Source organism: Mastomys coucha, unplaced genomic scaffold (assembly GCF_008632895.1).
Source record: "Mastomys coucha isolate ucsf_1 unplaced genomic scaffold, UCSF_Mcou_1 pScaffold19, whole genome shotgun sequence".
Lineage (NCBI taxonomy): Eukaryota > Metazoa > Chordata > Mammalia > Rodentia > Muridae > Mastomys > Mastomys coucha.
This window is the reverse complement of record NW_022196901.1, coordinates 4,919,563-4,944,230: the sequence shown is the minus strand read 5'-3', so window position 1 is coordinate 4,944,230 and position 24,668 is coordinate 4,919,563. Positions and strand designations below refer to the sequence as shown.

At 38.5% G+C, this 24,668-nt stretch overlaps 1 protein-coding gene and 1 pseudogene across 10 annotated transcripts in view; both read left to right on the top strand.

Moving 5' to 3' along the window:
- Adam22 (ADAM metallopeptidase domain 22) overlaps positions 1–24,668 on the top strand; it is a 233,357-nt gene that overhangs the window by 109,619 nt on the left and 99,070 nt on the right. For all 10 annotated transcript variants that reach the window (XM_031379990.1, XM_031379989.1, XM_031379992.1 and 7 more), the window contains exon 4: positions 7,114–7,180. In XM_031379990.1, the coding sequence (XP_031235850.1) occupies positions 7,114–7,180 (67 nt within the window). The remainder of the gene's footprint in view (positions 1–7,113; positions 7,181–24,668) is intronic.
- LOC116097603 lies at positions 20,346–21,177 on the top strand (annotated as a pseudogene).

Here is a 24,668-nt window from a genome sequence, read left to right as displayed (position 1 = left end):
ATTGTGAAGGGTGTTGTTTCACTAATTTCTTTCTCTGCCTTTTTATCCTTTGTGTATAGGAAGGCCTCCAAAGCAGGATTTTTTAAACACTAGTCATTATGTACTGAGGAAATAGATAACAATTTTGGCATAAAACTGAGTTGAAGAATGGGTAATTAACTCTTGGTGCTATAATGGTTCAGGGACTTCATCTCATTTCTGTATAGTGAGGATTCTCAGCTAGTTAGTTGTCTCCTAAGAAGTATCTGGATGATTATTCTTGATTAAAAAGAGTAGTAAAACTACATACATGAGAGAGAAGATGATTTGGTAGGGATTGACAGAAGATATACAGAATAAAAAGTAAGGTCAAAGTACTTTAAAAAGTTCTCAGCTTAGTATTTATTTATTCTAAGCAAAATAAATCTGGATTCTTAAAAGTTTCCATAAGTTGTTCTAATAAGCTTTTTATAGCTAAACATCTAATGATGTCTTTGATCTTTATTGTGACCCCTATACTAGATGGCTTATAATAATCTTGGAAATTTTCTGGTTCTTTTATATTCATATTACCCCAAGTAATTTTTTTCTCAAATATTTGGGAGTTACTCCAAATAAAATATATCAGTTTTTCTGTAATATAACCGTTACTAAGTGTGGGACTCAAATGCATGACCAATCTATGCCTTAGAGTTTATTACATTGCATGGTTCTGTACATTGGCCATGCAGATGGACTTCATGTGGTGCCTGCTGGGACACTAGCATTTCTAGAATCCCAAAGGACCTCAGCTGTGTGGTTAGAAAGCAGTACTAGTGTTGCCTGGGAATTCAGGTGTTGCTGTTGGTGAGGAATTGATTCTTTGCCTTGTGCATAGTTTTGGTTGTTTCTTGGGTTTCCTGACGTCATAGTGGTATGACTCAAAAAAGAGATTGCCATGTGAATTTCCATAATAGAAGCTGTGAATCACAGATGATACAGAGGATCACTTCTTCCAAATTGAATAAGAGCCCACTTAGATATGGGAGGAGATGATCTCACCCTCATTGAGAGAGGAGTGTAAAGAAAATAGGCATCTTTAATCAATAACATCTGTTGGACACAAGGTACTTATATTTTCAGCCTATGTAGGAGGAACTAAAATCTTCATTCCGTTATAGCATCAGGATAAAGTTCAAGGGTTGGGTTCTCAGCATTTGGATCAAGTCTCTGTGTCATGAAGGCTTCTAAGGTAACTTAGGTATGAACATTGAACCTAAAATAAGTTACTCCTTCTGTATAATCCCAAGATGAAGGTAGATAAGGACAAGGTGAATGCAAAAGAGAATCCTGTTCAAATCATGCAAATAGGTTCTACCCAGAAGCCCTTAAGACTGAGAGAGGTCTGCTGCCTGCTTCCCCTGTTCTAGTAAAAGAGAATGTGTTTTCTTTGTGTCAGGATATTTATTTATTTGTTTATTTTGGAGAACGACTCTTACTATACCACCAGAGTTGGCCTTGAACTCCATACTCCTCGCCTCAGCCTCCCAAGGCTGTTTTAGGAGTATGTACCACCATGCTTAACTGGGAATGATTAAGGTTTTGACTCTTTTTTTGGGAATGGTTCTTTGCGGCTCCTAGCTTTACTCTCTGATCATTGTTTTTTTAATATAAAAAAGTAGTCTAGATTTTAACTAGTCATCAGGGAAATGCAAATCAAAACAACCCTGAGATTTCACCTCACACCAGTCAGAATGGCTAGGATTAAAAACTTAGGTGACAGCAGATGCTGGAGAGGTTGTGGAGAAAGAGGAACACTACTGCATTGCTGGTGGGATTGCAAACTGATACAACCACTCTGGAAATCAGTTTGGCGGTTCATCCGGAAATTGGACATAGTATTCCTTAGGAGGAATAACAATATGAACTAACTAGTACCCTCAGAGCTCCCAGGGACTAAAACTCCAAGCAAATAGTACACATGGGGGGGACTCATGGCTCCAGCATCGTGTGTATAGCAGAGGATGGCCAAGCCAGTCATCAATGGGAGGAGAGAGGACCTTGGCCCTGTGAAGGTTCTATGCCCCAGTGTAGGGGAATGCCAGGGCCAGTAAGCAGGAGAGGGTGGGATAGTGAGCAGGGGGAGGGGGGAAGGAACAGGGGATTGTTTTAGCTTTTTTATTTTATTTTATTTTTTTCTTATTTTTATTTATTTATTTATTTATTTATTTATTTATTTATTTATTTATTTTGGAGGGGAACCTGGGAAAGGAGATATTGTAAATAAGAAAGCATCTAATAAAAAAAAAAAGAAAAAAAGAACATTTCAACTGGGAATTCTAGAGAAAACATTTGAAAATACAAATTAGTGAATAGGTAGTAGATTGATTGAAATCAGTATTATCAAAGTCATGTAAAATCACTTAAAGGCAGGCTTGCTATCACATCAAATTTATAATCTCTATTTTAAATATGGATGGATTATGATCATAAAGATTAAAAATTTTAACCAAAGTTATATAGCTAGTAAATCAAATATTTATCCTCCCCGCCCCCAATATTTTGTATTCTACAAGCTGCTTCTGATTCATGATAGTTTCCCAGGAAACAGAGCACCATCATTATTTTGACAGAAGGTGTTTGTGATTGTTGCTCAGGTTTTCAAGAGACGGTTTACTCTGTAGCCCAGACTGGTTTCAAAGTTGCAGCAATCCTCCTGTTTCAGCCTCTTGGATACCTAGATTACAGATATGTGTCACCATGCTCTGTGGTATGACTGAAAGTACTTATGTTGTATTTGTTTAATTATTCTAGGTTTATTATAGCATGGAAATGAAAAGAGGAATGGAACTCAGAACATACTCTTACTTTTTAATATACATAATTTATTTAATTTCATTTTAAATGTGCATTGGTATGAGGGTGTCAGATGGCCTGGAACTGCCATTAGAGACAGTTGTAAGCTGCCATGTGGGTGCTAATCCTGTGGAAGGGCTACCAGTGTTCTTAACTGCCGACTCAATGCTCCAGCTCCAAGATTCTTCTTTCATGATACTTTATGAAAATGTACTTAGACTCTGTTGATGGTAGTAGGTATTATTTTACATTTTAATAGAAGGAACAGAGATATTTTCAATAGAAGCCTTTTCTGCCTAATCATTACAATAATAATACTCAGCATACTTTCACAATACTACAAGCAAACAAAAACAGAATTGCTTGAGCTGTTTCTGGTGTAAATTACCTGGGGCCTTTTCAAGCAGTGCGTGTAGCTATGGATGCTTGATTGGAAAGGCTGTGTGATTCCTAAGCAGAGGGATTTTCTTTGATGTAATTAGTCTTGCTGTGATTCATACTGTCTTATAGCTTACATTTTATAATTCAAGTGAAAATATACCCTTGACATTTGAAAACTCAGAAGGCTTCAAATTTGTTTTTAAGGAGTTAAGATTATTATTATGGCTGCTATGACTGTTGTTTTTCTAAAGACCATTTTTTTTTTTTTTTGAGACAGTGTTTCTCTGTATAGCCCTGGTTGTCCTGGAACTCACTCTGTAGAACCGGCTGGCCTCGAATTCAGAAATCTGCCTGCCTCTGCCTCCCAAGTGCTGGGATTAAAGGTGTGTGCCACCCCTGCCCAGATCTAAAGACCATTTTTAATCTCATTAATATTGACTTGAAGGTGGAGATTTACCTAGTGACAGTGATGGGAATAAGACACACAGACACACAGCATCAGTGCAGGATGGTTCTAGATTCGTGGACTTTTCCTGCAGAGATCTGGGTCTTGCATTCTGGTATCCGCTATTCTGTATCCTTTGCTTCTTTCTGCTTTGCAGTTTCAGTTTCCTTTATCAGCTCCATGGCTTCCTCCCTCCTCTTCCCATAATTCACTAGTTCAGATTCCAGAGACCAGGAAGCTGGCTGGCTGGGCTGATTAAATATTGCCTCTATATGAGAGTGTTTCTTTCCCACTTTCGGAAAAGTTGTGTCATATGTGTACCAAAGCCACAGGGGAGCCTTCTGCACAAACCTGGCCAGCACCTATCTTGTTTATAGTACATGTTGAGTTAAGCAAGTGTGGTGTGAATACTGTTGCAATCCCCTGTTTTGTCTAAGGCAAGTCTATAAAATACCAATGTCATTTTGTCAGAAACACTTGGAAATGTGTGAAATATTTGATATACCTTCAAAAAAAAAAAAAAAAGAAGTAAAAAGACTACTGTTGGTTGTCTATTCAACAGTCATTCTTTCTACTGCCTTTCCCTTAATCCGATTCAACTCTGAGTGCTCATGGTGTTCCAGGATGGAGAATTTTGACTAAACTGGCATTTAGTGATAAATGTCCTTGTCAAAGGATCAATTTAGGTGGGGACATGTAATGTAATTCTAGAAAAAGACGTGAAAAGATGAAAGCTATGAGTTTTGTAAAGTATTTGCTTACCTTTTAAAGAAGTGTACACCATCAGGCGTGCTTACCTGCCCTCCTGCAATGCGTAGATGCTTGCCTGACTTCCTTCCTTCCTTCCTTCCTTCCTTCCTTCCTTCCTTCCTTCCTTCCTTCCTTCCTTCCTTCCTTTCTTCCTTCTTTCCTTCCTTCCTTCTGCTAAGTCTTGGGATTATATTTGCCTTCATCATGTTCTTAGAAATTGCAGCAGCTACATTAGGACCATTAGAGAAGCCAATTAAGAGGACAGGCCAACCATTACACTGATTGATGGCAGAGCAGAAAGCCGAAAATTCTCTTGGGGCTGGAGAGATGGCTCAGCCAGTTAAGAGCACTGGCTGTTCTTCTAGAGGACCTGAATTCAGTTCCTAGCGCCCACAGCATGGGTCACAAATATCTGTAACTCCAGCTCCAGGGGATCTGATGCCCTCTTTGGGCCTCTGCCAGGACCTGGCATACATATGATACACAGACATCTATAAAGGCAAAGCACCCATACACGTAAAGCAACAACAACTCATTTTAGGGAAGAAAGTACCCAAAGTATCAGTGATGCTGAGCTGCCACGTGTACAGACTTGGGTGTGGCCAAGGGAAGCCTCCAGGTAAAGCTGTCTCAGAGGTAGAACAGAATTCCACAAATCAAAGTAACCCTTAAACTGAAGATGAATCAATTTAGGCACTCAGTCAGAGTCCAGAGAGATAGCCAGTTTAGTGTTCTCAGAATATGGCATATGCTGGGGAGAGAGACCACCAGCTCATTCTGAGGGGTACAGTATTCCATGGCTATTTCTCTCACTGCTGCATCTGCCTTCCTTGTTATCAGTTGTACACGAGACTATACGTACCTCAAAAAGGAGAAAAACTACTATTTGTAATTGTTTATGCAATGCTTACTCTTTCAGCTATTGGATAAATCCACAGATAGGTGTCATTCTGCGAATTCTGCCTATATATAACACAAGTTGCCCATTACCTACCCATCCATACTTGAAGTATGTATCCCAAAGGTTTTTCTATACATAATTTAAGGCTCAAGTTTATTCCATTTAAAAGTGTTCAATGTTCACTGAAAATTCACTTGTAGTCCTGAAATTTTTAATAAGATGACAAATGTCTTTATAGTTTAATTAACGTTTTAGGCTTTTTTAAAATCTGCAACATACAACGTAGCATCCCTTAGTGAGATCTCCCATAAAGCTAATAGGAAAGTGTAATCCGGGGAGTGGGCAGATGTCTCGCTGGGTCAGAATATTGTTTCCCCCCTTGGTAGCATGTTTCCCTATAGTACTATGAATTCTAGTTAGTATGGATGAAGCTTCTAGTAGATTCTAAGCTCAATTTTTCCCTGTCCAATGACATATATGTGGTGTCTTCAGCAACAGGTTGTGGAGATTAACCAATAGCATTGGCAATAGACTGTGATGTTTTTAGGTACAAAATCTCAACACTGAGAACTCCTTTGACAATGACCGGAAAAGGATAGAACCCATTCTTGGTCCAGGGGATTCTTTTTGGTAGCGTATGATGTCCATTTGGGTCAGTCTCTCTTCCCATTGTATTTAACTCTATCTAAATTCACTTTGTACAGGTATGTATTTTAGAAAGCTTCTATAGTAGGTTCCCTTATGCAAGATGGCTCAGCAGGTAAGAACACTGGATACTCTTCTAAAGGGCCTGGATCCTATCACCGTACCCACATGGCAGGCCACAACTCTAAGTTGAATTTCATGGGATCTTACATTCTCTTCTGGCCTCCATGGGCACTGCATGTATGTAGTACACAGACATACATGCAGGCAAAGCACCAATACACATAAACTGAACTAAACAAATAGATAATTATATGAATATCCAGTCATATAAGAAGGTTGTAGAAGAAAAAACAGTTTCAAAATGTTACGATTCTTTGATTTTCATTTCTTGTTTGTGTGTGTGTGTGTGTGTGTATGTGTGTGTGCGTGTGTGTGTGTGTGTAGTGCTTGCACGTCAGTGTGCACATGACAGTCAGAGGAACACTTGGGAGAGTCAGTTATCTACTTCCACTATGTAGATGCCAGGACGGAAGTTAGGCTGTCAGGCTTGGCAGCCAGTGTCTTTTTTCCACTCAGCCATCTTGCCAGCCCATTTCCTGCTTGTTCTCATTTTCTTTGCTCTTTCTTTTTCTGTGTAATAGACTAATAATTTGTGAGAAAAAACATATATGATACATAAAAATGGTAAGGTGCAAATTAAAATTTTTTGATAGAAAGCTGTAGTAAAAAAAACAAACTAACTAACCAAGACTAAAATATTTTGAAAAAGTGATTGTGTTTCTGTAGTTTCCTAGAGCCAGTGCTGGGCGGGGGAATCGGCTGTGTTCCACCATGGGATAACAGGTGGCGGAGCAGTTCTGCTTCTATCTTTGTAGAAGCACTCGCTGTCTAGCATATTCCCTCCCTCCCTCCTTCCTTCCTTCCTCTTTCCCTTTCTGTAAAAATGTTGATTTTGTTAAAAATCTGAATTAAAGAATTATTAAAGGAAATATGTGTAAACTTGATGCAAGTTTTCAAATGTGATATATACTCAAGGCTAACCAACCCCCCAACCCCCATCCCCAAGCACTGGGAGTCAAACCCAGGGCCTGGAGCATGCTTAGCAACCTCTATTACTGAATTGTCTTTAACAGCAGGATTCTTTTTAATTGCTATTTCTCTTTTATTGTTGTAGCGAGTTGCTGTCCTCTGGTTATGTAGAGAGACATATTGAACATGGAGGCAAGGTTGTGGAAAACAAAGTAAGTGAATTTTTCTTCCTTTGCGGGGAATCTGTTTAAACACTGAGCTTGGGACCCAGACTTCATTCCTGCTAGATGGGCATTCTACCAATTGAGCTGTGATCCTTGACTGAAAACTCTGCCTGATTCAATGAATGCCCTACCTACCAGTCAGTCTCTTAGGAGGCTCAGGTCAGTTGTCGTAGAACAATCAAGTGTAAAATTAAGGGTAGTACATTCAAGTTGGGGTATGAATATGAATGTATAGGGAGGAGTACATTTACATAAAAATGAAATTGCTGCTTTGGTTAGCTTTAAAACTGTAATTTTTAATTTAAAAATGTTAAAATATATAATTCAAAGACAGAGATGCACATAAACAGGTAAGAGCTGATGAGTCACCTTCTAACTTCCATCCAGTTCGAGCTGTGGAGCCTGGTCAGCAAGCCCACGTGTTGCTTTGTCCTACCTCCTCTTCCAACCCCCTGCCCAGCTCCTGGCCCTCTTATCACCGTCATTTATGGTTCCATCACCAAAGCGGCTGTTTAGTTTAGTTTTGTCTATTTGCGTTTAAAGTGTCTCAAATTTATTTTATCTTTTTGCTCTTTATGACTTACTTGTTGAGGAAATGAAATTATCTTGTACAGTTTCTCACTATCTAGATTTTAGTGTTGACTATAATTTTACATTAGGGCAAGTAAAATACACCTTGATGATTATCTTTAATAGAACAGTTGATTTTGCCTTTAGGGTCTTTTAGGTTTTATTGAATGCAGTTTTATCCTACACAACACTGATTTTAAAGTTCTGTAATACCTGTTCTTATACCTTCTCTCTCCAAGGCTATAAAATATCCTTATGTATAAAAGAGATACATATTTTTATTCTTTTTAATAAGACAAACCTTCATCCTTAACTTTTTTATTTATTTATTTAATTTCAAAACTAAGTTCCAGGATTGAGGGAGATGGCTCAGTCAGTAAAATAGCTACCATTGCAAGCATGAGGGCTTGAGTTCTGAACCTAGGTGAAAAGCCAGGCTGGAGGCACACACCTGGCATCTGTCAGATGAGGTGATTTCGGGGCTGGTGGCCAGCTAAGTGTAACTGTTCAGCTCCATATTTTTCGAGTCTCAGACTCCAGCTCAAAATGATTAAGAAGATCCCACATCAGCCTCTGGCCTTTACCTGCACAGCATGTGCCTGTATATGCATACTCATACACATTGAAGTTCAAAGACCTCTCACAATAAGTATAAAAAGGAGTTCTAAATGTAACCCTGTGTTTAATAGAGCATAGGTATTTTGTGTTTGATATGAACTTATTTAATTGTTTTATGTCTACACCTGTGTTCTAATTAATTTGTTTCCCTTATAAATAATGGTAGCTGATGTTTGTTGGAGACATAATCAATATAAATGTTCCTTAGATATATATTATCTTTTTTTATAAGGGGTACAAGTAAGAATGAGTGAAGTTTTAAGTTGTGCCCAAGACGAATTACAAAGTGACAGACCGCTTTGGAATTTAAGTCTAAGCTCATCCAATGTTAATTCGTATGAAGAATTGTATAGATGTATGCATTTATATGCATATTTTTTAATAGTTTTGTATTTTGAGAAAATGACACTCTGTAGTCTGGGCTGGTCTCAAGTGCACATCATTCATTCTGCCTCAGCCTTCCAAGAGCTCAAATACTGGCATGAGCCACTATGCCTGGCATCAAAAAATGGAAAGCATTTACGAATTAGAATATAGTGGGAAGGAAGTTTTCAGTTTTGAGTGTGGAGAATGGCAACTTTGGATTTGGGAGAGAGGAAAACGGAAGCAATGAACAGTGACAACACATTCCAAACCACACAGTTTACTAGTTTTAAGTTACAGGGTTTGTTATTGTTCTTTTTGGTACTTATTTGTTTGTTTGTTTCTGAGGTAGTAGTCTTAGGACTGAAATGAATCTGTTGGTATTATGCGTAGCTGAAATTTCCGGTTACATGGGCACAACATTATAATATTCATAATGTTAATGACTAACTTTTATTGATGATAATGGTATGGTCATACACATACCTATTCGTGTTCCACCCTCACAGTGATCTCTGATCATCAGTATAATTGTTATCCTGCTTTACAGAGAGGTTCATAGCTGCAGCTTGAGCCTAGATTAACTAATTTCATGGCCAAACCTTCTACTGATTGTTTATCAATAGGCTGGAGTACATAAATTAGGAGGGCTATGAAAAGCTGAAATGGATTTTATTATTCCTTTTCATATGAAGACGTAACTGATTTTGGCGGTTTCTAATAACAATGACTTTATTATCTTTAATCCACAAGCTAACATAATAAATTTATCCAAAGACCCTGTAGGTTTTTTCCCAGCTTGGGTTAAATGAACTTCAGTTAGTTTTTCTGAATTCTCAGTTCCTGCTTCATTTCCCTTACATGAGCATCTTGGGAAAATAGCTCTAGCACATATGTTCGAATTGTAAGTGTGGAATGGAGAAACATTTTCATGCACCAGGAACTTGTACTAGTGGCTAAGGGGGTGGATTTCCTGGGGGTCAAAAGCAAAGTAAGCATTGCTGTGGACATGTGATTTATTATCTACCACTAATGTGATAGGTAATAAATAGATAGAATGGTCATTCACTTGTATCGTTAGTTCTGATAGTATTTTTGTTCAGTTCTTTTATCTCAGCTGATAATAACAAATGCAACAGCCAATGAGTGTCAATTTTTAGTAGCACTAGTTATTTGTAAATATAGTTCTTCCTGCTTGCCTTTGTGTTAGAATTCTTAACAGTTTGGTTAGGTGTGTAAAGGTTGTACTGACTTCGGCTGGCACCTAACTGGCTGCTAGTCTCTGACTTGGGTGCATTTGAAACCCACCAGGAATTATGGCTTCAGAGTCTTAATTGGGTTCTCAGCAGCAGGAAAAAGATGAAGACACATACAAAGGAGTGTGGGTCAAGGTGAATGTCTGGAATGTGTAAGGGGATGGAGGAAAGTGCTGTGTGATGGGGAGCAGGTGTCAGGGGAAAGTATTCAACAGCAGGGCACTTACTGAGACACTGAGGAGCCTTTTACTCTGAGGACATATATTGTAATTTACATTAAACATATTTAAGGCAAACTCAAATAGCCCTTGTTTCTGGAGACAGAAACAAAGAGAATGTCTGAGGCTTTCTAAGACCATCTTCCTTCCATAGTAGTAGTGTTGGAAAGGTTTCTTTATTCTGCATGTGTGTGTGTGTACATGTGTACATGTATGTATGTGTATACATGCACGCATACACACACATCCCCATGCCTGAGAGCACTGGAGGTACAAGATGACTTGTAGGAAGGACTCTGTTCTCTCACTCCACCTTCTGGGGTCTTAGGAACTGAACTCAGATAGTCAGTCTTTGCAGCAATTGCCTTTATCCATAGATCTTCCTGCCCCACCACTAAATATCTCCTCTTTGGCATAATATGAGCTTCCTGAAGGCGCCAGTATAACTAAATTCCTTTAGCATTCATTTTCCTAAATCAGATTTTTAGTTCATTTCTTTCCTCTTTGAAATCTTGCCCTATTTTTTTTTTCTTTACTGAATAAGTGACAGGAAAAGATTCTGTAAGGACAGTTGTGAGAAAACACTCAGAAACAATAAATGTGGTGACTGTCAGGACAACCGTCATTTTCCTAATTTTGTATTTTCCATGAACCTAAGCAGCACCAGTAGAAAACTGCTCACGATCTCCACTGCACTTAAGATTTCTCTGTCTCCTTTTCTAGATTCCTCTCCAAGAAACACAGTTCCTAACCTTCTAGCAATTCAAAATCTTCCCGTGTGCTGAAGGAATAGCATTTTGGATGTGTATCTTAAGGTGTTTTATTTGTGAAAAAAAGATGCGGTGTTGTAGACACCTTTCTTAAGCCAAATACAACCAGTGTTCATTAATGATAGAATTTGAATCAAAGACGTCATTGTCTCATGACATCTTATTATTTCTACTTTTTAAAACCTAATAACAGGATCATTAGCTCATGTGTTCTTTTATATGCAACTCAAATTTCACTGAGATTGTCTCATAGAATTGAATGGTACAAAAAAAAATACTTGAATTGTTTCTTTTTGAGCCTAGGAAGTACAAACTTAGGTATTTACCAGTTAGTGCATCTTAGAAATAAATTTGTTAACAGCATAAAAGATGAACATAGGAGTCAGTCAGCTTTTGCTTGTCTTAGACATGGAGTTTCCTGACCGACTCTCAAAATTGCTTTAATCCTTCAGAATCCTGATCAAGAACAGTAAGTAAGCCATTAAGTAGGAAAGAGAAACTGAACTCCGGTATAAAGTGACTTTTGCTGCTTGTATTGACATAGAGGCATCCTCACCATTGTGTCTATTGTAAGCAGACAGATGTCTTTTTCTCAAGTAGCTTTTTAGTGTATCTTCAATTTTGAAATCTGCCTTTGAGATGCAATGCCAAATGAACTAGGCCAGACTATTCCCTTCAACCCTACCCTTCTCTACCTTTCCCTCTTTCCCTTCCCTAACCCCTTCTTTCTTTTCTTTCTCTCCTCTCTTTCTTACAGGCTTTACTATGTAGCTTAGGCTGGCCTTGAGCACAGTTTTCCTGATACATCCTGCTGATGTGTGTGCCTTCATGTCTAGCTTACTAAACCATTTTCTGTTTTGATTCTCTCTGTCTCTGTCTCTCTTCCTTTCTCTTAAAGAACATAGCAACTGCCTTCCTTTTCTAAGATACCTCTCTTACAACTTTATCTTATATTTGAGACATGTGTTTTCTTGTCTAGAATTCTAAATGCAGTAGCTTTTCCAGACTCTTGGATAATACTAAGTTACCTTAAGAGTCACTGAGTCATATGGGCTGGGGAGATGATTTTAGAAAGGAATAAAAAAAATGGATCTATTTATAGGAGCTGTTACTTAAGCTTAAATTTAAATCCTGGGCTGTGTGGAGATAGGGAGGCGGCCATCCAAGTGGAAGGAATTCAGAGATGTGCATTTCTAAGGCTGGCTGGTAGGGAATATTAACCGAAGGTCCTCAGTCCTTGGAGGTGCTCTCTGTACTGACCTCTGTCCCCAGCCCTGGATCCTAAATTCTTTAGCAAAGTATATGTATGCAAAGTGTATAAAATGATTTCAGATAATGAATGAAGCCATGATAGGGATATTTGGCAAGTGTAGCTACCATGTATTGGAATGTGCAGTGACATTTTTTTAAGGTGCAGTTTCTGGAAGATTTGGGTTAAACACTCTTAGTACTGAGCTTGAATTCTGAGAGCAGAGCTTTATTGCAGGACAAAAGGCACATTCAGGTTTGGGAGATTCAAGTCATGACATGCATAGCCACGTGCCCCACGTGAATCCAGAATGGAAAATCTTCAGGTTACCATTGTGGGCTAATGACTGAGCAAGTGTAACTGCCATTAAATCTGTTTTTCCAAACTGAAAAACCAAAAAGATATGTAAATGAACATTGTATTCCATTTAAGATTAGCACATTCTGGTTTTATGAAATCTAGCCATCAGAAAAAAAACTTCTAGTCAGTACCAACTTTATTTCTCTGTATACTATGGACAAAGTATGTGGTAACTTCATAGGGTCTTCCTATCAAGTTCTAGTGGGAAATCAAAGACAGAACCAATGGCCTGTATTATTTTGGCAGTGTGTGGGACAGCTCTGGCCAACAGCTTAAGGAGAGTAGCCCATCCCTGATCCTGGGCTTTTCATTTGATGATCGTTGGCTTCTGGGACCTGTATTATCCCCTGTATGGGGTAAGTTTAATTAAAATCATTTATATGAATGCATATGTATTCAAGAGGTTATAAGATAGTAAGTTTCCATATGGCTTAAAAAAAATCCTTATTATTACTTTTTCCTCCCCAACTCCCCATCTGCCTTACTTACTCTTCTACCCCTGTCCCCTTGGATCAAGACAAGGCCTCACTATGTAGCTCACAGTAACCTGGACCTCACGATGTGGTCCAAGTGGATCTCAACTTAGGAGTTGTTAGGAGTCCACTACTTCTACTTCCCAAGTGATGGGATTGCAAGCATGAGTTACTGCACTTGGCTCCTAGGAAGGAATTATTATTCTTATTTTTAATTTTTGAAACGGAGGCTCATGTGACCCTGGCTGGCTTTGAACTCAGTCTGTACCTGAGGTTGATATTAAATGTCTACTCTGATTACCTTCATCTTCCCAGTGCTGGGATTGCAGACATGAATCAGTACACCTAGCATTTGTGTGTGTGTATGTGTGTGTGTGTGTGTGTGTGTGTGTGTACAATATAGAATGATTCTGTAAGAATGAGATGTACACTTTCCAAATGACAATTGTAAAGTAGGTTTAATCTATGACCATTTAATAAATAAAAAAATTGAATTAAACTTCATGGTAGATGACAGAGGGGTTCAGTTCTAGTATCTCTTTATTTATAAACACTCATAATAGCAAATAGGGCCAGTCCTGGAAGCCTTGTCCTTTGGGTCCTGACCTGACACTCATCTTTAAAACACTTTTGTTTGAATGAATGAATCAGTTTTCTCTGCTACTAGTGCAAGAACCATGTTATTTTCCAAAGGTATTTTAAAATCCTCAATAAAAGTATAGCTGGACTAAACCGTTTTGGTGATCAGTGAATTAGAGTCTTGGGGCAGTGAATTCTTTAGTTCATTATTTACTATCTGCGGCGTCCTGTAGGAAGAGTGAACTTTAATGGGCTTTCTACTAACTCAGGCTTCAAACTAAGTCTTGTTTTAGGGGAAAGTATGAGTCCAGTTATTTATTGCTAGTTGCTTGGGAGAGTTAATGGCTTTTCCTGCCTAATATAAACCCACTGTGCTCCCTCAGAGAGGCTACTGTTAGCATGTTTTCTCCAGTAAATGAAACACTTGTTCTGAATGGTGTTATATGATGGTTAGGGCAGCTATGGTGGCCTACCCCTTTAATCCCAGCAGGTGGCTCTCTGTGAGTTTGGGCCAACCTGGTCTACAGAGTGGGTTTCAGGTCATTGAGGGCTACATAGAGATACCTTGCCAGGAAAACAAAAAGGCTATTTTCTTATTTTATGTTTCCCCAAATTATGTATTTTTACAAATTAATACTTACTATGATGCTAATGTTAGTACTACGGAGTTCCTATTGTCTTAATATTGACCTAAGATATGTGATGACCTGACACTAATAGTAGTAACTGGGCTGAGGAATAATGAAAGAACTCACTATAGTTAGAATAGTGCAAGTATGTGCTACGTACTAGACCTAGCGGGCAGGTTTTACACATGCATTAAGCAGTCTTTTCTTTGTTGTCTTCAGTTTGCCTGTGAAGAAACTGAGCACAGAGTTAAATATACTGGCTTAAGAATTCGGAGCCAAGAAGTCTGGTACTATGATTTGTGCTTTATCCACAAAGTCCAGGTCTCTCTGGAAACAACAATAGTGGAGGAATTAAAATGTAATATTTTTGACTCCAGGACTTCAAGAACTTCTCCTTTGACAGTTGTATTTAGTAAGTCATAATATGGAGATGTAATTGGCTCAGATGAGTCTCGGTTATTCTCTAAGGAAAATTTCCATCCTTCCAAAGAGGACCAAGTGCCTGCAAAGGATGCCCTATATTCTCAACCATTTGTTCATGCGTCTATTTTTAGTCCCGCTTTGTTCTCTATAGAAGTTAAATTGTGCATTGTTCATTACAGGGGAACATAGTAGCTTCCAAGCCATTATGTCTGAAATATGTTGCTGCCTTGCACATGGCAGACACATGCTCTGTTCTCAAACCCATCTCATGCCTACATATACATTTATCTGCATCTGGAGCAAATGTGGAATTTTATGAACAAGAGTAATGAAGCTGAAACATATCATCATCTTGCCAGAAACTTGAAGAGATTTGATTACATCCTTGCCAAAGTGCTTTAAAATGTCCACCCTCCTCCCCCACCCTCTCCTTTCTTTTCAACACACAAAGGAGCTGCACAAATCTAATAAACGGATGGAGAAAATGTTTGGTCCTCCCTCACATGCATTAGCTATTCAGGTCAGTGAGCTAGCTGTACTTTTTGTCTACTCCCAAGCATCTGTGTATTTCACATCTCCTCTGTGGGCTTGATGGGGTGTACACTTCCTCTCTGGCAGGCTTGTGCAAACATATGCTCCTCCACCATACTGTAATCAGTGTGGTTCAGGAAGGTCTCAGATTTCACGATTTGATTCTCCTTGAGTTGTAGGAAAAATAATTCTTTGGGGATTAAGTAAATTTCCTTTTTCTTTGGACTAAAGCAAGGTAGCTGTAGGTCCATTATCATGTATAATGCATCAGCTGCCTTAATGGAGTTACAAAGATTATGACTCATCTTAACTCGGTACCCTAAAGAAAATATATTGGCCTATTACTAGTGGATGCAGGTCAGGTATCTTAGTGCCAGGCGTACAGAAAATGAAGTGACAGCTGCTGTCAGCGTGAGTTTCCTCCCAAGCTTCGCTTGCAAGCTCTTTAGTAGGAAGTCCCTCTTTTTTTCTTTCTAGTGAAAAGTTTCTCTTTGCCAAAAGAATTATTTCATTTGTTAATGTTCAAGATCTTATCTACAGGACCTAAAAGATGTTTCTCAGATTCTCTGCAATTCTTATTCCTCCCGTAAACATGAAGAGAGTACTGGTCATCCATACAGTACAGCAGTATGCAGTACATAATGCAGTTCTTGCCCTCATGAAACTTGTCTTTAAGGAGTTAAAGATATCTTTTAATTATTTATCCCCCCATTTCCTGTAAATTATATATATATATATATATATATATACATATATATCTCAAAGTAGCACCAACTAATTGTGTTTTGTGTATAAATCTAATATAGCAAAAGTAACTTTTCTATTTTGTTTCTGAAACCAATCTTTTCATTATGAAGTGTCTTCCAGTCTATTCTTGGCAATTTCTTTTTGTGTCAGAGTGCACTGTTAGAGTAATTACAATCAAACAGGAAGTTACTTTACCTAGCTTTAAATACCACACACACACACACACACACACACACACACACACACACTTCTCTTGATGTCATTCTAAGATATAGTTGTGTTCTTGTTCATTATTAAATTCTTGCTTTCCAGTGAGTATTATTATAAAAATAAAAACACATAGTAAAAACCAGAAAATCAGTACCCTAGGTATCAAACAGTTTGAATGTTTATAGGCATTTTGGATAGTAATTTATCAAGGGTCCAACTGACTCAATTTTCTACACTAAAGCTCTAAAAAAACAAATCAAAACAAAAAACTTTTATTTTGCTGTTGTTTTCTTTCCAATAATTTCTCCTCCTATCTCTGTGATTTCCTTCTACTGATATTTTTATTTCCACAAGAGACTCAGTGATGTGTACCTGCAAGTCAAAAGGAAGAGGCAAGAAGGTTACGACAAACGTGTGGCCAGTCCAGTGTATACAGCAAGTCCCATGATAGCCTGGGGTACTTAGTAAGACCTTGTCTCATAGAAATGAAACAAGAAAAACTACAACCAAACTAACTTAAAAAACTAATCATGCTTTGTGTGGCTCAATAAATTTAATCTTTAACCTACTAAATACCAGTTTTCCTTTGTTCATTCTATTTTTCTGTAAACAGCCAACATCCAACTATGTAAACTTATTCTTTTTCTTTTTCATCTCTTTTATTTTTATTTTTGAGACAGTCTAGATGTATAGTCTTAAAATTCTGAGCTTAAAAGAGCCTCTCTCCTTAATCCCTGAGTGCAGATCTAACAGGTGTGCACCAGTGATCCCAGCTATAGTGCACTCCTAAGCTACATTGTAGCAGCATCCTGGAGTGTTGGATACATATATTAGATTACTTAAGCTCTGGACTCATAAATTATTTACACCATTAGAAGTAACTTTCAATTGTTTAAATTTTTTATATTTAGCACTCTAAAAGTTTTAATCATATATTTTGTTGGTTTGAATTTTTATTCCTTTATGGCAAGTGCAGTTTACAAGATATCTAAAGAATTGATACGTGGGCCTGGTACTTAAAAGGAGTAAAAATGTTGGTAATCTTTAAGTTTAAGATAGCTTATAGATCAGGAAATCAAGAGGTAGGTTGATTCACGTCCCCTCCTTCATTTTAAAGGAAAATAGTGACAGTAAGATGAATGATCAACTCATGCCTCTTGGACAGTTTAGGAATAAAAGCACCTTTTTTGATGCTCAGCATCTTTCAAAATCCAATACAAAATTGAATGTCTACTTGCCTTTCTCCATTGACACTGAGGAGTTCTTCCTCTCCTTAGTAAGGCAATATTGTGTCTGACTCTGTCCCAGGCAACTCCATAGTCATTCAGGGAGGGGAGGTGGGACTTGAATGTTTTAGCACCTAGAATGCAGGAAGGAAGGGAGATGCTGCAAGGGAACCTGTACTTGGCTGCCAGAAAGAACCTCTTTATCTTTCCTTCTACAAAGAAGTAGTAGACAGAAGAATGATAAAATGGAGATGAAATTAAAGTGAAATAAAAACAGGGGAAAAGCAGAGAAAAAAAGCAATTTTCATCTTCCTCATTACTTCAGATTCTCAAATAGTTACAATACTTCTGTTAATGCATTCCTTTATTTTCTTACTTACTTTTGATCTATTGACAGAGGGTCTTGAAAACAAGGCTGACTTTAAACTTCCTATGTAGCCAAGGATGGTTGTGAGCTACTGACCTTGCTGCCTGTACCTCTCAAAGCTGCACCACATGGGAGAGGGACATTATGCCTGCTTCCCTCCCCTTCCCTCATCTCCCTCCCTTCCTTTCCCTCCCTTCTCCCCTCCTCTCCCCTTCCTTTCCCTTCATATTATTCTTTCATAAGAAAAAAACTAGCAAAAATAGTTTTCTTCCTTTATTTTAGGGATGCCTAATAAGTATTTTTTGCCATGCGTCTTTATCATCTTGTTCATATTCGAATATCCAATAAAGTATATGGTTTCAAGTAATATATATCTTTTATGCTAAACACTCCATGTAGTGGAACACATTGAAATTTTATTATTTATAAAAAGATACTATGATGTGGTAGTTTCCTAGAGATAGTTATAATTTTGTGGGTTTATAATTACATAGTCAGAGTATGTGGCCCAAGTCAATTTTCCATTCTCCCACTTTAGAACCACATCTGGGTGAACCTGGTAAGAGCCATCTTTACATTCCAGTAATTTATTACAGAGAAGCTCTTCACAGGAACTTAAAACTTTCAGTAGCAGTATAAGACAACTGAAGAAGAATTTCTCTTGATTTGGAAGAGAATCCAAATTTGACTTAATAATAGAATGGGAGATCTGCTTTCTCATATTATTTGGTAAAAATGAGTACTTGGTGTGTGTGTGTCTGTATATGTGTGTATGTGAGAGATAGAGAGGAAAAAATGTGTGTGTATATCTGTATGTATGTGCATGTGTATATGTTTTATATGTGTGTATGTAAATGTGTATGTGTGTACATAAGTGTATATATTATGTGAGTGTGTATATGTGTATATATATATATGTGTGCATGTCTATATTCATATGTGTGTCTATGTGTGTGTATATATGTGAGTGTGTATATGTGTGTGTATATGCATATGTATACATGTGTATATGTATGTGAGTGTGTATGTGTGTATACGTATGTGAGCATGTGTGTATGTGTATATGTGTGTGTATGTATTTACATGTGTGAGTATGCGTATGTATGAATGTGTGTATGTATGTATGTATGTATGTATATATAAATATGTGTGTCTATATTTATAAGTGTATGTATGTATGTATGTGTGTGTGTATATGTCTGTAGAAGTATGTGAAAGTTTATATATGCATGCGGGTGTGTATGTGTGTGAGTGTGTATATGTGTGTATATATGTATATATATATGTATGTGTGAGAGTGTATATGTGTATGTATGTGTGTGTATTATATGCAATGTTCTCAAAGGAATAGGGGTTGAACTCAGTTGTCTTCCTCAGTTGCTTCTCAACTTATACACTGAGCCAGGATCTCTCACTTGAACTCTGTATTCATGTGATCTCACATCACTGTATTGATGTGGGTCCTGGGATGTGAACTGCTATCCTTAGGCCTGTGCAGTAAGCTATTAATACTGCTGAGCTATCTCCCCAGCCTTAACTGAGAATTGCGCTTTCCTTTTTAAAGATTTGTTAGTTTGTTTTGTTCATTATGCATATGTGTGTGCCCATGTGTGTTTATATGCATTACCTGGGTGCACATGCCCAGGGAGGTCTGAGAGTGACAACTGGAGCTACAAGTAGTTGTGAGCCACCTGATGCAGGAGAATGAGAGTGGCGCTGGGAACCAAACTCAGGTCCTCTGCAGGAGCAGGAAGAGCTCTTTTTATCTGTTTATATTGTTAAGATAATAGTTTTTATTTGCTATATAGTATTTCACTCAGATAAAAGCAGTAGGCTACATGCTATTCAAAGTGCGATCCCTGAGAGTCTGGAAGATATACCATGCCTCAATTCCCTTTCTGCGTTCTGTACACAGTCAGCAATGCCCCTTCCCAAGCAGATCCCAGACCAATCCAGAGAGTCCCACACAGAAGTGAGCTATAGCAGCTGTCCCATCAGAGTCCCATCACCCCAGCAAGTGTTACAGTTCTCCCCAAAAGGTCTCCAAGTCAGGAGAGGAAAAAGAAAGAGAACATGAAAATAAAATCCTAGGTCAACAGCCAGAGGAAGCTTGGAACAAGAAGGTAGCCAAATGAATGAATGAATGAATGAACATCGACTTCCAGGCTAGAATGTGCCATCTTTCAAAAACAGAACAAAACACCCCAACACATAAAATAACTTAAAGCTATTTTCTTTTAATTGCATGAACTACAATCCTGTTGCAGGCTACCATGCTGACTGTACACAAATATATGGCTTCTCCGGTTGTTGCATTGGTTGTGCATTCTGTGTGAGAGCTTAGCTTTGAAAAGTAGAAACAAAAAAGGAAGGAGGAAGAAAATGGGCAGGTAGCTCATCAATTGGCCCTGTAGTGTCTTCTATGGCATCATTCATAGAAAGTGGGGGATGGGAACAGGGAAGAAGAGCAGGAAACCAAACCCAGGCAGAATTTTTGTAAAACCATCTGGTCCCTATTGCTATCATGGTAGTCCAGCAGTGGTCTGGCCTCAGGATCCTGCTCTATGATATGGTCTACAGATATATTCTATAGAGATAATCCATTTGGGTATGATGAAAGAGATCATCTAGGGCCAAGTGTTCTTCAGGCAGAGTGTCTGTTCAGAATATCAGCATCGCATTAGATGACGCCTGGCCCTGAGACCATCAGATCAGCCATCCTTAGAAGAATCATGGAATCATTCATGGATGCAGGATGCTCTCCTACCACAGGCAACTGCAAGATTCACCTGTACAGCCTGCTACCAGCACCCAGCAAATAGCAGCCTTTGTCTGATGCCCCAGGAGGGAGAGCTTCTGAGTCTCCAGCTTCCAGCAGGAAGTGACAACTCCAGGTCCCTGGAGCAGCCTCCCTCAGGGGAGCAACTTTGCTTCAAGTGTACCAGGAAGAGCAGCCTCCCACAGTGGGGTAGGGAACTTTACTCCAAGTGTCCCAGGCTCCCTCTATAGATGCTCTCTCTACTTCAAGTAACTAGTCCCTCTATAGACTCTTTCATGGTACCTAGTATTGCTGGGCTTCACTGAACCCTGGAGTGGAGCATAGGAGTGGATCAGAAGCCTGCCCTGGAACTTTAGTCACCACAGAGACCACAAGTCACTGAGATGGGCAAGGGTAGGAGGAAACATGTCAGTACTGGAAGAAAATTAACACTGCATTGAAGTCCCTGTCACCTCTTCTAACTCCTCTGAATGCTTTCTGTAGGGATGGCAGCTGTCCTGGGAGAAATACTTGAACTCACCTCTTACCTGGTACTTCTTCAAAAATCTGTAGTAAGTGCTCTTGATCACTAAGCCATCCCTCCAGCCCCGATTGAACAATGTTAAGTGATGTTATAAGACACTAGAATAGCTGACTACTACAAGTTTGAGATTTAGATTAATCATAGTAGATTAGTGATATTTCAAAAGAGACCTCCATTTATAGAAGGAAAATATCTGAAAATTGTTGAGTCTAAAAACTTGTTGGCTATATTTATAGAGTTGAAGAAGTTGAAGAGTATTCACACAAAATTCATGTCAGGAAACAGGAATGTTCCATGAAACCACACTAGCCTTGACCACTGGGATCCTTCAAAGGAGGGAGTTCAGACATGGAGACCCCATGGCAGACACCCTGGGAATGTTTGCTGTGAAGATTCAGGAAGAGATCTGGGGTTATGCCTACAACAGACAGGTGGTTGGCAGTCACTGTAAGTTAGAAAGAAGCCAGGAAAGATTCATTTCCCCAGGGCTTTCAGGGGAAGATGCTCTTTCAATTCAGATTTGGATCTGGGAATGTGAAGAATGAATATCCATTGTCTTAAGCCCACCCAGTTTAGATCATTTGTGATGGCATTTCAAAAGGACTAATACAGAAGGGGTTTGTCTTTATTTTATTATAAGCAATATAGAAACCATTAGTGTATCTAGTGGAGTTGCCTGAGTCTTCATATAGGAGACAGGATGAGTTCACATCACTGAAAATGCCCTTGTATTGCTGAAGACTTTAAAAATTGGTCCCTAAGGGCATTCATGAGCTGGAGCTCCTGGGAGCTGCCATAGGATAGTATTCATACTTTGTTTTGCATAACTGACATTACTCAGGGGAAATCAGTGGAAGGATAGGCTCTTGCACAACAATAAAAATAGATGCTAAGCTTGCTGTGTCCCCAGTGGGCCATTTGTTAAGCCCAGAACACATGAGAAAGTTGTCTGACTATATTTTGTGATGTTCACACTCTCCTATTAATATTAACCCCTTCTTTATTGCTTTTACTCATATCACAATAGGGTTTTTTTTTGTTTTGTTTTGTTTTGTTTGTTTCTTTTAGGTGTAAAATTTTGCTATAGTAATGCTTTTATGTAGGTTTTTCTCCCCGATAAGAACTATGAATCTAAGGGGTTGGGGCATGGGATGAAGAACTCTTCAAGGGAAGACTAGGATGGAAGCAACATTTTGGATGTAAATAAATAAAATAATTAATTAATAAAATACTTTTTTGGCCAGGTAGTTTTAACTCATTAATTTTTGAAATGTTTTATTTCCCCCCTTTATTAAAATTATTCTTTTTTCTTGTATAATACACCCTGGTTACAAAATGCATACTTATGGGTTCCAATTTAGTCTTTTTAATGGGATTTCTCACTATATGAAAGATTTGGTCTGTGCATCTACATCTGTTTCATGTGCTTTTTTTTTTTTTTGGAGCTCATTTCTTTTTGTTTGTTTTATTCTATTACAATGGATTAGTTTTTGTTTTACCATTATACATATATATATATATATATGTATATATATATATACACACACACACATATATATATATGTGTGTTAGCACGGTGTTTTTGTGTCTCTTTTGGTAGCATGCAGAATACCTTTCTGTACCAAAGATTCTGGAACATAGGAGTGAACATTCTGTAGGCCACAGTTTGACATTCTGTGTTCTTTGAATTGAGTTGGTGTTTTCTTCAGCAATGAGGCCTTGTCATGAGTTTCTGGAGAGCAACCTTTAGTCTTGGCAATAGCTAGTTTTTTGGGGGGGGTGGAGGAGCTATGAATCCATTTGGCCAATTAGATGTAAGTTCTGGTACTGGAAGCTTTATTTGGTGACAAGATATGTTCAGTTGGTGCTTCCCCTGTTATTTGAGAATTTCATTTAGATCCCTTCATATATTTATATATTTTGTGAAGCTTCTCCTATATTAGGTTTTCATGCCACCCCTCAAATGGCACTCAATTTTAGTTGTGTGTCCCCATATCCCCTCCCTCATCCCCCTCCTCTCTTGCCTTCCACATTTTTAGTCACCCCCATAACCACCCATAACTATTCTATTTCCCTTTCCTAGTGGGATCTATTTGTCCACCCCCAGTCTCTTACTGTATACCTACCCTCTGTGGTTCTACAGATTGTAGCTCGATTATCATTGGTTTAACAGCTAATATACAAATATAAGTGAATACGTCCCATATGTGCACACGCGCGCGCACACACACACACACACACACACACACACACACACACACACACACACATATTATCTGAATCTTGTTTACCTCACTCAGGATGATTTTTTTTCTAGTTTCATTTATTTACCTGCAAATTTCATGAAGTCTTTTTTTAAAAAATGGCTATTATTCCAATGTGAAAATGTACCACATTTTCTTCATCAATCCATCTGTTGAGGGACATCTAGGTTGTTTCTAATTTCTGGCTATTATAGAGCATCAATGAACATGGCTGAGCAAATGTCTCCATGGTAGGATGAAGTATCCTTTGGGTATATGCCCAGGAGTAGTATAGCTGGATCTTAAGGTGGATTGATTCCCATCTTTCTGGGGATCAGCCACACTGATTTCCATAGTGACTGTACAAGTTTGTGTTCCCAGTAGCAATGCATGACCAATCTCCTTACTCTACTTCCTCTCCAGAATGAGCTGTCATTTGTTTTATTGATCTTATCCATTCTGATGGGTATAAGATGAAAATTCAAAGAAGTTTGGATTTGCTTTTCCTGATGACTAAGGCTGTTAAACAGTTAAGTGTTTCTCAGCCATTTGAGCTACCTCTTTTGAGATTCTCTGTTTAGATCAGTACCCCCTTTTTAATTGGGTTATTTGTTTTCTTGATCTCTAGTTATCTTTCCCTTTGAGTTCCTTATATATTTTGTATATTAGCCTTCCTTGACTAATGATGGCTGCATGTAATCTTGATATAAATGTTATGCAACTTAACCAATATGTAACTATTAAATTACTGCAGACCAGAGATATAGCATATACAAAATCTTGAGGCCAGTCCTGAGGACTAAAAGGCAATAAAATGTATTAAGAAATCCCCACTCTAAACAATAATTCCTTCATTCTCATTCTCTCTCTCTCTCTCTCTCTCTCTCTCTCTCTCTCTCTCTCTCCCCCCCATCTCTCCATTCTCCCCTCTTTCTCTCTCTGTCTCATTTTGATACTGGTCCTTTCTATATAGTTCAGGCTGGCCTGAAACTTTTAATCCTTGTGCCTTTGTACTGCTAAGTGCTGAGATTCCAAAAGCACATCTGGCTTTTGAATTAGTCATAACAAAGAACGAGATTCATACCTCAAGGGACACTTCAGCATCCCTCGCTGGGAAATGTGACCAGACTGGACTCCTCAGCACTTCTCCATGACCTCTCTCCCTCTCTCTTTCCCTCTCTCTCCCTCTCTCCCCCTCTATCTGTCTTTTCCCTTCCTTTCTCCCTCCCCTCTCCCCATGTACACGTATACACACACACACACACTCTCCATGACCTCTCTCCCTCTCTTTCCCTCTCTCTCCCTCTCTCTCCCCCCTCCCTGTCTTTTTCCCTTCCTTTCT